General features: G+C 46.5%; 1 protein-coding gene across 1 annotated transcript in view; it reads left to right on the top strand.

Moving 5' to 3' along the window:
* Nucleotides 1-5377, top strand: part of LOC101830423 (prolyl endopeptidase) — a 100681-nt gene extending 95304 nt beyond the window's left edge. The window contains exons 14-15 of the mRNA XM_040733175.1: nt 1260-1416; nt 3654-5377. Of these exons, the coding sequence (XP_040589109.1) occupies nt 1260-1416; nt 3654-3948 (452 nt within the window). The 3' untranslated portion in view covers nt 3949-5377. The remainder of the gene's footprint in view (nt 1-1259; nt 1417-3653) is intronic.
* Nucleotides 5378-14125: the final 8748 nt, after the last annotated feature.

Consider the following 14125-nt stretch of genomic DNA (forward strand, 5'->3'; position numbering starts at 1 on the left):
GGGGACTAGGGCACCCTCCATTCACTGGTTAGGGGACTAGGGCACCCTGTATTCGCTGATTAGGGGACTAGGGCACCCTCCATTCACTGGTTAGGGGACTAGGGCACCCTGCATTCGCTGATTAGGGGACTAGGGCACCCTGCATTCGCTGGTTAGGGGACTAGGGCACCCTGCATTTGCTGATTAGGGGACTAGGGCACCCTCCATTCACTGGTTAGGGGACTAGGGCACCCTGCATTCACTGGTTAGGGGACTAGGGCACCCTGCATTCACTGGTTAGGGGACTAGGGCACCCTGCATTCCCTGGTTAGGGGACTAGGGCACCCTGCATTTGCTGATTAGGGGACTAGGGCACCCTCCATTTGCTGGTTAGGGGACTAGGGCACCCTCCATTCCCTGGTTAGGGGACTAGGGCACCCTCCATTCACTGGTTAGGGGACTAGGGCACCCTGCATTCGCTGATTAGGGGACTAGGGCACCCTCCATTCACTGGTTAGGGGACTAGGGCACCCTGCATTCGCTGATTAGGGGACTAGGGCACCCTGCATTCGCTGGTTAGGGGACTAGGGCACCCTGCATTTGCTGATTAGGGGACTAGGGCACCCTCCATTTGCTGGTTAGGGGACTAGGGCACCCTCCATTCCCTGGTTAGGGGACTAGGGCGCCCTTCATTCGCTGGTTACTTGACTAGGGCACCCTCCATTCACTGGTTAGGGGACTAGGGCGCCCTCCATTCGTGGCACCTCGCCTTTAGCAACAGTAATTGCTATGCTTGGTTTCAACGTCTCATTTAGTCGTCTTGCCCAGTAAATTTGGTTTTAGTTACTGGGAAATAGAACCTGTCAAATAGTCAGTAGATTATCTGTTAAAAAGCAGTAATAAAACATGTGAAAACAGGTAGGCTGTGCCAGAGTTGGTTAGAGCTGCATTTCAGCCTCACCTCTGTGCTGAACTGCTTCAGGATCTGATCCAGTTCCTTCACACCCCATCACCTGTGAAAGCAGGTTGCATAGGAGAAGGCCATCGAGTAATGTACCAGGGCATCCACCACCGATGCACACTGGGAAGTAAATGCTCTGTTACTGGTAAGACCCACCTTCTCCCTTGGGCTGGTGGGAGGACCCATGCCTGAACCATTTCTGAAAACTGCTTGTGTTCCAAGGATGAAACAACCAGCGTCCTGAAGATATGAAGTACTGGTTCATCTAGGTGTTTAATTATAAACAACTTCCCCTTTTTTTTTCCCTCTTGGATTTTAGCTGCTTGTGCAAATCAACGTCCAGACCTCTTCGGGTGTGTAATTGCCCAGGTTGGAGTGATGGACATGCTGAAGTTCCACAAGTTTACCATTGGTCATGCCTGGACCACGGACTATGGGTGCTCAGACAGCAAACAACACTTCGAATGGCTTCTCAAGTATGTTTTCGTTAACATTTGCCTATATGCTATTCAAAATCTGCTGTCTTAATAGTGACCGTTGTCAGCAGGATTGGCATTAGGTGTTTAGACTGCATATAATTTACAGCAGAGCCACAGAGATGGTCGCACTCTCCTGTCTCCCCCAGGTTCTGTTTATCGGCAGTGCTGGGGTTGAATCCAGGACCTTGCACGTGCCAGACAAGTGCTCTGCCACCAAGCCACAGCCAATCCCCTAGGTTTACCGTTTTCCATTATCTAAGATTCCTGTCACACTTATGTAGGTCATGCTGTGAAGGGACTTTTCAGGTGGCAGAAGGGTCCCCTAGGACCTGAGACCCACTATGATTCATAGCCATGAAGAAATGAAGACCTCAGCTCTTAGCTGTGTGAGACTGAATTCCACTCAGAACCAGAGGCTATAATTCTTTCCCAGTGTTAACGGAAGTGCGACTGCTCACACCTTAATGGCCTTGAGACACTGCGAGCAGAGAGCTGAGCCAGGGCAGTCCACACTGCTGGTGACATGAGAGCCACATGAGTCTTTTGTTCTGTACTTGTAGTCTTTTGTTACTGCGGGGACCAGGAATTCATAGAAAATGGTATAAAACCGTATGTCACCAGTGACAGTTGCCTTTCTTAAACAAGAGCACAAAGCTCTGTGTACCCACAAATATTTGAAACTAGATGCATTAGTTTATACACTTCTTTTATTCATAACCCTCGACTGCTTTGGGGCTATCAGTGAGTGAACGAGACATTTTCCTCGTCTGTAGCTATTCGAGTCCCACATTAACACTTATAGATTATTCATCAGCTGTATTTAGGAATTCCTTCAGGCTGACACAAGAAACTCATTTCCCATGGCAGTCTTCTAAGAAAAATCATAAATTTTGATTCAAAACATTTTTTAGTTTGTCATTTTTGGGTTTCTTTGTAGCTAACTTCCCTCCTTAGAACTTCATCTGAAGTGTCTAATTAAATGCTTTGAAACAACTACATTTTATTCTCAAAGGGGAAAAAACTAACTGAACACTGTGGTTACTTACTGGTGCTTACTGGTGTACCTATGTCCAAAGAAGCCATAATTCAGAGTGACTGGAGATGTGCACCTGGGGGACCAAGACCTTTAAATGTCCCACAGCATTTTATGCTCTTTAAGTAGTTTCAAAGGGGAGAGAAGGTTCTAGAAGAATTTATGGCAGTCTTACTTCAGATTTCAGTGTTCTGATGTTGCTCATCCAGGACTGAACCTTCCTTGTACCTGCAGCTAGTGAGTAAGCACAGCGCTCAGCCCTGCACGTCAGCTAGAGGGCCGGGCAGGGGTCCTGGGAGTGTCCCTGTAGCTTTCCAGGAGTTGTTCTCCCTGCAAAACCTCTGAACTTATAATAGGCAGGGTTTCCACGCTGCAGCAAACTGACCTAATGTGGGGCTTGGTAGACGGGCCCGCTGCTGTCTATTCCCTTACAATGGGAAACTAAGCCTCAGACCGCTTGGACCTCACATGATCAGTTGAGCAGAATTTATGCTGTTTTCACACTTCATACTTTCAGTCTGTACTGACACAAATGACTGTATCCATTAGTGCAGAACTGTGAAAAATGGGCAAAATGTAAAGAAAAGATACCTAGATGTTCCTCTCATTAAACTGTTGTCAATCATTCTTTCACGAAATTCTTCTCTCCTTAAAACCCTTCTTAATCCACTCACCAGTTAGACTTACCATCTGCCTCAAACGCGTCTCCTATTTCTCTCCTTTGGCAAACGTAGTATCTTGGGCTAGACTGAGAACCACGCCTGCCTCCTCAGTGTGCAGATTAGCATCCAGTCCCGGAGGATAGGCGTGTCCTTCCTATAGCAGCAGCAGCAGCAGCAGCATTGCCCTGAGAGCTGCTGAGGAGCAGAGAACACTGCAGGTTCCAAGTCCTTCAGCAAGAGATAAACAGCTGTGTAGACAGTACAGGAAAGTTAAACTCAGAACCGTCCCGTTACGTCAGCAGCCCCATGACACCCTTTCTTATACAGCCTTAAGGTTAATGACCCAGCTCCCCAGTTTCCAGCAGCCCTTAATAGTCATGGCCTAAATAATGGCAGCACAGGCCGCTGTGGCCCTCATGTGCTGTTCCATGGTGGTTCAGCTGGTGAAGCTCGCGGGTCCTGGTGCGGCACTGTCCTCGTGTTCTCTGTAGTCGCTCTGCTCTGGGTACCGTCCTCACAGAAGCACCCCTGCTTTGTAGGTACTCACCTCTGCACAATGTGAAGCTTCCAGAGGCGGATGGCATCCAGTACCCTTCCATGCTTCTCCTCACTGCTGACCACGACGACCGGGTGGTCCCGCTGCACTCCCTCAAGTTCATCGCCACGCTCCAGTACATCGTGGGTCGCAGCCAGAAGCAGAGCAACCCCTTACTCATCCATGTGGACACCAAGGCTGGCCACGGGGCCGGGAAACCCACCGCCAAAGTGATAGAAGAAGTTTCGGATATGTTTGCATTCATAGCAAGGTGCCTGAACATCGAGTGGATTCCGTAAATGGATTCCCAGCGCCTCCCAACCGGCACAGAAAACCTCAAGGGCTTTCACACCATCTTGACCAAGACACCACTGGGCAGAATGCTGCCCGCGTGAGCACTGTGCCTCCGCTCACAGACAGCAACTGAGCAGAACTGCCATGGGGATTTTATCTTTTCTAGGCTTCTCCTTTGTAGCAAGCCCTTGATGTTTTGTTTTTTATTTTCTTCCCACTCTGTCAAGGCACATATTTTAAAAGGGGGGAAGGGGGCATGTTTGGATAAGAAACTAAATGGCAGTGAACATGATGTGAATATTAGGTCCCTGGATTGAGTAAGGGTCATAGTTGGGCATACGCATATATAATAACTCAATGAAGTTGCTTCTCTAACCATAACATATCCTTAAATAAATGGGAGACCTCAAGAGAGACTCCACTACAGTGCTAATAAATGCTATCCAAGAGTGGAGGCCTTAGTTTTGGTTCCTTCGCAATGAGAGGCAGCCCTCAAAATGCAGACTGAAACTTTTATGCAACAGGTTAGTTTCCAAACAATTAGAATAGTAGTACCACCACAAAGAGACCGGACTAGCCACCTCGTCTCACTTGGAGGGATGCAGCTGTGGGAGATGGCTCGCCATCTCTACCATTACCTACTCAGGTAAAGATCTGACTGGGTTCTTTCAGTTGGATGCCTCTATTTTTAAAAATCTCTGGACTGGGGTTGGGTACATGGCTCTATGGGCAAGGGTGCTTGCTCTGAAAGCCAGTGGACCTGCTGAGTTTAAATAACAGCACCCGCATATAATGCTGGGCTAGGCTACTACATGTGCCTGTAACCCCAGCAGTGGGGACAGCAGTAGACAGATCCTGAACACCCAGTGGCCAACCAAGTTAGCCAAAATGCTGAGCTCCTGTTTGACTGAGAGACTGTGTGGTGGCAGAGACAGGAAGGCAGCCATCATCTTCAGGCCCTGCCCGTGTGTACACGGGCACACCTGCACACTCTCGTGCTTTCACCACAGACCACGTAAACACCAGAGAAACTGTGGACTGGAAAAGTAAGATTAGTCACCTGTTTGTCCCTGCATTGGCTTGGTTACAGAGTATTTGTGGAAATCAGACAATTGCCCAAATAGAGTCATTTACCCAGTCTACCCTCAGACTGGAACCTGCAGCATTTCCCATGCCCCTTCTCCCTCAGACTAAGTACGTTCCAGAAATGAAGTTACACAGTAAAGAATACCCGTTTCCATTTGTTATACCCTGCTCATAATTTTGAGGGGACAGATTCCTCAAACTTAGACTTTGGGAAGAATATTCTGGGTGTGTTTTAACATCTCACAAAATACTGTTCCTTTTCTATCAGTTCGGGAATGCGGATCTGGCTTATAAGAGAGGATCTTTGTGTTGCCTTATCAGATGTCATTAAAACCAATTGTCCCAGTACCTGTGTCTAAATCACAAAGCACATGTATATGCTTTAAGCATTGTTGCTCTTGAAGTTTTTCAAATTGTGATCAAAGATTAGATACAGCATTTTCTTTCATGACTACTAATACACACCAAACACAACTCAAAAATGGGACAAGGTCTGTTTTCTCTATTCCAGAATCATGCTATCTATTAACCATTTGCTTCCACAAGCACCATGCATAGTGCAGCTGGCATTTAACATCAGCCTCTGTAAGGAGACATGCCACCAGCCAGCACGTCACACTGAGACCAGAAGCAGCAGCTTCGTCTACAGAGATGCTTACTAGAAAGTGTGACCCTGGCCAGCGTGGCGGAGAGAACAAGTACATTTGCCCAGGGAAGCCACAGTCCCCCTCTGCTGGGCTACACAGTCATTTGAGGGAAGTAGCTGAGCTGTGCCACGCAGAATCCAGCAGCACCTCCCCACTGAGGTCTCCTGGATAGCTGCACGTGGAAGTGTAATGTGCGGGGCCTGTGTTCAAAGCCCAGCTCTCACTGAGTGGTGGCAGTGATGGGGTGTAAACAAAGCTATGTGACTCTGAGTGCCTAGCCTGTGTCACTTAAGCTGACTTTCAAATCAGTGTTTTACATGTGCACTGCTCCCACACACTGAAAATTACCTTTTTAATTTTCTTTAGGAAATAAAGTGGTGAGTGGCTCTGTGGGTTTAAAAAAAAAAAAGCACTTGCCACCAAGCGTGACAACTGGGGTTCCTTCCCTAGGACCCACATGATGGAGGGGGGAACTGACTCCTGACTCCTGCAGCGTGTCTTCCGGCTTGTGTGTGCACACACAGGAAATAAGGCTGGAGTCCAGGTCTTTCCAGAGCTGTCAGGCAGTCACCCCACTCATTGTCACCTTCCTCTGTCCACGCTCCGCCCTTCGCCTGTCTTATGTTGTCTGTGGCATGAGGCGGGAGGAGGTGCTACACACGGGTCTAAATGCCTGGTCTGGAGTCTTGCTTATCCTTACTAAGGGGGTTCCATTTATGACATTTAATGTGAACCCTGTGACGCTCTGCAGTCTGAGGCGGCCACATACAAATGGTGGCACTAGTTTGGAAAGGACAGCAATCTCTCCACAGTTTTTGACAGTTTCAACAACCATGGGGTACTTTCCAGGGAAGGCCTCACAGCTGGTTCGCAGAACAGGGTGCAGATATGGGGTGGGGGGGGGTAATGGAGGGTGAGAACGTTGGGAGGAAGGGTGGACTAGAAAACGTGTCAGGATGTTCAGTCAGCCAGGATGAGGACCAAGGCCGGTGGGGCAGGGCCTGTAGGTACAGAGAGACAGTCCTTCCCTCAGCAAGTAGATCTTCCCACGGAGAAGACAGATAATGGTTCCCGTGTTCTCCCTGTCCCGCTCTTCACTAGCCATGACGTGTTTGAATGTTTGTCCTCGTGCTATGAAGCGTGTGCTGTACCTGTACTCCATTTATTACAGAAGACCCGAGATTTCCCAGCCAGGATGTACACCCCCATAACCCTCGAAGTTGGGCCTTAGGGACTGTTACAATGGGGAAGCTTTCCCTTAAAACTTAAATACTGAAATCTCAGCTCTCAAAGTGGTAGAATTAGGCAAGGCCTCGGGTGTTTGGGAAGTGATGAATGGGATTGGTGCCTTTCTGAAAGTCGGAGCCTCACTCACCAGTGGGCACAGCAGCAAAGGTGCCGTCTGGACCAGGAAGTTGGCTCTCTCCACAAACCAGCTTTGTCATTACTTTGATCTTGGGCTTTTGAGACTACAAATCTGTCATTTCTGTGTATGAGCCACCCAGAGTGTGGTGTTTTGTTTCAACAGCCCAAACAGACAAAGACACTTGCCCCCGTCCCCCGCTCTGTTAAGAAGTCAATATGTTGGGGCTGGAGAAATGGATCAGCATTTTGGAGCACTGGCTTCCAGAGGATCCAGGTTCAATTCCCAGCACCCACATGGCAGCTCACAGCTGTCTGTAACTCCAGTTCCATGGAGCTGGCATCCTCACACAGACATGCAGGCAAAACATAAATACACATAAATAAAAATAAAGTTAAAAAGTCAATATACAAGAAATACAAGTTCAGGAACTAAGTGCTTTGAAGAGACCAAGCATGGGCAGATGTATAGGCCATGACAAGTCCATGACAAGAAATGCTGTTTCAGTAAATGTAAAGAGGCTATGTTTCAACAAAGCTCGGGACACAATGAGGGAGCAACTGAGCAATGGTGTGAGGGAAGGACCCAGGGCAGAGCAGGAGGCAGGAAACAAACATCCAAGCTCCCGAAGCAGAGCAGGGAGCAAGGCAGAGTTGGGGACAGCCCAGGAGAAACCACTGGGGTGGACTGAGAACTAACCCCAGAGAAGCCTCAATGAAGCAGGAAGGCCACTTGGAACTTGAATCAGTTGGTTCTAACACTTTGCAGGGTGTTTGGGGCCAAGAGCAGCAGGAACCCACAAATAACCAGATGCTACATCATAGAAGAACGTCAAAGACACACTAAGTAAAGAAGCCAGGCTCAGACAGCCATGGGACACACGTTCCATTGAGCTGAAAGGACAGAGGTTCACAATAGAACTTCACTGAATGTCAGCCGAGGAAACTTAGGACATGGTGATTCACATGGTTCACGAGAGTGCATTTCATGCTATGGAAATGGTGCTTCAGGAAAGACGTCAAACTTTGCTGGGGAAAGAAAAGCAGCAGCACGTCTCTGGATGGGTGTCATCCAGGAATAGCCGGGATGTACTGCAGTGTCAAGGAAGAATAGCAGGTGACGGGGAGCCATTGAGAAAGCTTGCACGTCACATTGCACTAAGAGGGTAGAGGTAGTCTAAGCAGGGGTCCTTACATCAGGGTTCACATCTCAGGGCAAAGCTCTTCAGCTTCCTCCACTGAGACGGCTCACATCTTATCTGTGGAGCAGGAGGAAAATGGGTGGCCATTTGTAGGTGTTATCAGTATGAAATAACCCTTGGAACTGTAAACAAATAAGTGACCGAGGGAATTGTTCACTTGAGTTGGTACTGAAAGACAAACTGGGTTTTAGTTCCTAACTGCTGAAAGCCTTAGTACAGGGCAAAAGGAACCTCCTAAGTCACTATACTGGAGTGAACTAAGCTTAGCTTCAGGTGAGCCTGAAGTCGAGGTCAGCATCAAGCAAGCCACCGAAGTAAACTGCAGGGGGAAGGAGAAGTCAGCTCTAAGAACCAGCTTAGCAGGAGCATTTCCACAGATTCGTGTGAACTCCTTCCCCAAGTACAGGATACAGAGCACACCGGCTCTCCAGAGCCAGCTGTCACTGCCCTTTCCCACCGCAGGGAAAATGCCCCATGATTCTGTAGACATGCTGAACTCTAATGGCTTCTGAGAGTAGAATAGCTGAGAACTTCACCATTTGGTACCCACTGCACCTTTGAGTTCCTGTTGCTGTTCCATGGTATGAATAGCAGGCTGGTACGGAATCACAGCACTCGGGCCAAGTTTCCTTAAGGTTGACTTGGTAAAGCAGTGAATAGCAGTATAGGGAGAGAGGTCCGGTAAGTGGATTACAGAACAAACCTTAGGAAACAGATACAAGTAAGTTGGCCTACCTTATGTTCCTGATCTTTCTTTTTTTTTTTTTTAAGCTTTATTTTATATAGTGTTCTGACTGCATGTATCGCTGCAGGCCAGAAGAGGCACCAGCTCTCATTATAGATGGTTGTGAGTCCCCAAGTGGTTGCTGGGAATTGAACTCAGGACCTCTGAAGACCAGCCAGTGCTTTTAAGCTATGGACCATTTCTCCAGCTCCATATTCCTGATCTAGGTGTCTATCTAGAAGTGTCAGCTCAGGGTCAAGAGCCTCGTGACACAGACTGAGCCATCCAGAAGTGTGCAGAGGGATAACCAGAGTGAATTTCCAGTGTCTTGGTCACACCACATGCACAGTGTCACAGAACTCACACGCACAGTGTCAGCACTCACATGTACAGTGTCAGCACTCACATGCATAGTGTCACAGCACTCACACTGTACCCCAGGTGCTACACAGTTTATGACAATGCTGTAAATTGAACATATTTTTTAGAACTGGAAAGTTGCTTTATAAGTATAGTGTACATCAGCCCTCCATCTACATCTTGATCATGTTGACATATGTATCCAGTTACCAGACTATATGATGGCATTAAATTATCTCCTCATTTAAACTTGAATCTTCTGCCCCAAGAACCTCTTTAGCATTTCAATCTGTGACTCCTTAGCCTCCAATCTGAGACAGTGTGCCTCTGTCTTTCTTTACTCTCTAATGACAAGACCCCTGAAGCCTGTCCCTTCCTTTGCGCTTCCCTGTTAGTAGAGAGAGAGATGAGTGAGGGAACGGAGTGAAGGCAACTAGTGAGAGCACGCATCCTGTTTCTTGTTACATAGCTTGTCGGTTGACTGTAAAACTCTGACCCCTGCCTTTAGTATAAAACATCGGTTTAAAGACTAACATGGTGTCTTAACAGACAGATGGTCGTTAGATCTGTCATGGACCATGAGTATTCTCAGAAGGCGCTAGATAAGAAGTAACCAGGAAAGGTATCCTGGTAGCCATGACTCCCACTAGCCCGACTGCCCCAAGTGCCTAATTGTCCTCAAGGCTGCAGATATGTTATTCCAGAGATATTCAAAAGTAAAGCACCAGAGCATTCTCCTGTACATGTGCACTAGCAAGGGTCTGCATTATCCCCCACCCTCTGCCTCAGTCCCCAACCTTTGGGGCTTTTCTAGAACTTGAGAAGAAAAATACACTAAAAGGACTACCTTGTCTACCATGACTTATAGGGGAAGAGGGCCACATTACCTCACACATTTGCCACAAATACCCAAGATACTCAGTTAGTGCCTAAGACTTGTTAAATTTAATCCCCCAGTGCCACAAGTATAATCGGTTTGGGGACTGTGATGTTTTTGGGTCCTATTCTTTTATTTTAAAGACCCTAAACCACTGAAAAGTTGTTTAGTAGGCTCTGAGCAGGGGCAGAAGGTGGGACTCTGAGCATCATGGTGATTCCTAAGGCAGACAAATACAGGTCATCTACTGGTACATGGCTTTTTTAATCATTTTCAAATAGAAATTAAAAAGCAATTTATAAAATCCAAGTGAGTAGTTGTGTCGAGTTCACCAGGAATAACGTTTTCTGTGTCAGACTTACTAAAACCTCAGCATCATTTTGCTCTTTTGACCCCCTCCCCCAACCACCCCTCCCTCAGGCTGTGTCATTAGATTCCGTTGTGTAGCCCAGTTTGTCCTTGCAATTGCAGTTCCCTGCCTCATTCCCACCCCCCACAAGTTCCCAGATTCTGGGACTAGAGTCATCACCATGGCCCCAGCACACCTATAATGCCAGCTGCAGGGGAGTGAAGGCAAGCCTGTCTCCAAAACCCAAACCCAAGACAAAACACTACCGTAAAACCAGACAACAGCATATTACACATCGGCAATGGACTTGGCAAAAGAGATACTGGAAGAAAGTTTAAAAAATTAATATATCCATCCAAAGAAGGAAAATATCTATACTATGAAAACATTAGACACTGGTGAAAGTACAGAAGACAACAAAGTGGGAAAGTTTCCCTTATTGGTGGACAAGAATTAATATTGTTAAAATGATTATACTTCCCAAAGCTACCTATATTTTCAGTGTAATCCCCATCAAAATGCTAGCAACTTTGTTCGGGGAAATAAAAAAAAGCAATCCTAAAACTCATTTGTAACCACAACAGACAAGATAGCCAAAGCAATCCCAGTGATACCTGAGGCATCGCAGTGCCAAATGACAAAACATGCTGAGGCCAGGCTGTCTACAGAGCGAGCTCCAAAGCTACACAGAGAAACCCTGTCTCAAAAATCAAACAAACAAATAATCCCCAAAGCTCTATGACACTGGCATATAAAACGGACATGACTGGAAACAGAACAGAGATCCCCGAAATCACTCGTGTCCATACAGCATGCTAATTTTTATGATGGTGCCAAAGTTGGCAAGGTTAGATCTACATACACAGAAGCCTGGGCCCAGATCCCTCTTTGTGCACACTCGGATCAGTTAAAAATTGATCAGAGGCTCTAAGCATGAAATGACTAAGACTTCAAGGGGCTGGCATAGGAAATCTTTTTTTTTTTCCCCAGAAAACATCCTAAAAGCATAGGAAACATTAAAAACAGGGAAATGGATTATTTCTCTGTATAGGAAAAGAAATAATGGTGTTAAGAGGCAGCTTAAAATCCAGGCTGTGGTGGCACACGCCTTCAATCACAGCACTCGGAAGGCAGAGGCAGCTGGAACTCTGAGTTACAGGCTAGCCTCATCTGCAAAAGCAAGTTCCAGGACAGCCTGAGTTGTTACACAGAGAAACCCTGTCTTGAAAAACAAAACACAAAACACAAACAAACTGAAAGAATGGGAAAACAACCAGGTGGTGGTGGCGCATGCCTTTAGTCCCAGCACTCAGAAAGCAGAAGCAGGTGAATATCTGTGAGTTCCAGGCCAGCCTGGTCTATAGAGTGAGTTTCAGGACAGCCAGGGAAGTTACAGAGAAAAAAAATGGAGGTATCAAGCCACCATCCAACAGGAGATTAATATCTACAATACGTTAAGTACTCAAAAGACTAGACACTAAAAACTCACAAATAAACAATTTTTTGTTGTTTTTTCGAGACAGGGTTTCTCTGTGGCTTTGGAGGCTGTCCTGGAACTCCCTTGGTAGTCCAGGCTGGTCTCGAACTCACAGAGATCCGCCTGCCTCTACCTCCCGAGTGCTAGGATTAAAGGCGTGTGCCACCAACGCCCGGCCAAATAAACAATTTTTAAATTGCCCAAAGATCTGAGCAGACATTTCTTAAGAACCAATATACAAATGGCCAACAAATATATTTTATACTTTTCATCTTGCTAATGATCAGAGAAATGCAAATGAGAACCACCCCAGTTAGAATGGTTGCCATCAGAAGGGGAAAGGCTTGTATGCACTGGGGTAGAAGTGTCACTTCCTACAGCCATTGTGGGAAACAGAATGGCAACTCTGTAGAACAAAACAGAACTACCACACATTACAGAAATTCTACATAAAAGAAAACATTTATATGTTAAAATACATTTGCAAAAATAAAAGAGGTATTTGCACACCCACATTTGTTGGTACAGTATCCACAATGGCTTAATTATGAAGCCAGCCTTGGTGCCAGTCAGTGGGTGAATGGGTAAAGACAGTGGTTTGTGTACACAGTTGAATACTTTTTAGCTGTGCCAAGAAGGAAGTCCTGTCATTTGCAGCAACAATGATGGAACTGCAGATCATCATGTTAAGTAAATAAGATAAGCCTGACACAGCAAGATAATGTGTACTACACATCCTCACGTATCTGTGAGTGATAAACGTCAGTATCACAGAAAGATGGTGTAGAGCAGCAGTCACTGAGAACAGAGAAGGACGCTGTGGAGAAGATGAAGAGGAGAGGTGGTGTTGGGCAGCACAGTGGCGTGACCGTTGGTTTAAACAGTCTAACACACCTCCAGATTTCTAGGAAGGTGTCAGATCCCCAACACTACAATCAATGTTTCATGAGACAGAAAAGCTCATGACCCTGGCCTGATCACACACTGTTTTCTACCGTATTCTTTGTCAAAGTACCATCAGGCTGTCCATAAAGATGTTCATATAGTGTATCTCAGGATTTAACAGGAGGAGCAGTCTTCCAATGAAAGACCCCGGCCCAGCCTACACAGGCAAGCTGAGGCTCATGGAAAATTCTGTTTCCCCCACAGCTGAATAGTCCTTGCTATCAGAAGGGAGCTCTGCCCAAGGACATGGGCTTTGGGTGTCTTCTGTGACCAGATGGCCAGCCCAGCAAGATTGGGCAAGCACAGAGACCTATTGTTCCTCAGATAGGGCCAAGGCCGAGATTTGAGTTCTAAGCAAAACCTCAATTGCCCTCGTTCTGAGCCCCAGCCTCATTTAAATTGCCCAATCAGGGGCCTGTAACTAGGCTTCTTGCTTCTGTACTCCGCTTTTGCTATAAAAGGACCCCTGAGTCCCCAGCTCGGGGCTCTCAGTTCCCGAGACTGAGATGCCCCGGGTACCCGTGTATTATCAATAAAGCCTCTGGCTGTTGCATCCAAGCTTGTGGTCTCGTTACTCCTTGGGTTCGGGTCTCCCTCCCGTGAAAGTCCCCCGCCTGGGGTCTTTCACCAACACATCTGGATCACTTGCAAATCTCTACCAGCACTGACAGTCCCTTTCTCAGAGATTTCAGTATGAATAAGTTTACATTTAAAATGCTTTTCTACATATTATTTATATGAACGTATTACGTTTTTTCTTTTGTCTATTGATTTTTAATGTTGAATCAGCCTTACACAATTCTGTTTTTACATTATTGGATTCTGTTTGCTAACATATTGTTGGGGCTTGCATTTATTTTTATAAAAGACATTGGCTTTTAGTTTTTGCTTCCTGCAAAATTCATTACGATTTTTATAAATATTTTTAAAGATTTATTATGTTTATTTATGGGTGTGCAGGTATGAACACATGCATGCAGTTGTTCATGGAGGCCAGAAGAGGGCATTGGAGTCCCTGGAGCTGGAGTTAAAGGTAGGTTGAGCCATCCAAACTGGGTGCTGGGAACCAAACCCAGGTTCTCCAGAAGAACAGACAGTGTTGCAGCTCCCTTATCTGTTTTTTCATATCAGCCTCAGAGTATAACCAAGACAG

Source organism: Mesocricetus auratus, unplaced genomic scaffold, assembly GCF_017639785.1.
Source record: "Mesocricetus auratus isolate SY011 unplaced genomic scaffold, BCM_Maur_2.0 Super-Scaffold_100029, whole genome shotgun sequence".
Lineage (NCBI taxonomy): Eukaryota > Metazoa > Chordata > Mammalia > Rodentia > Cricetidae > Mesocricetus > Mesocricetus auratus.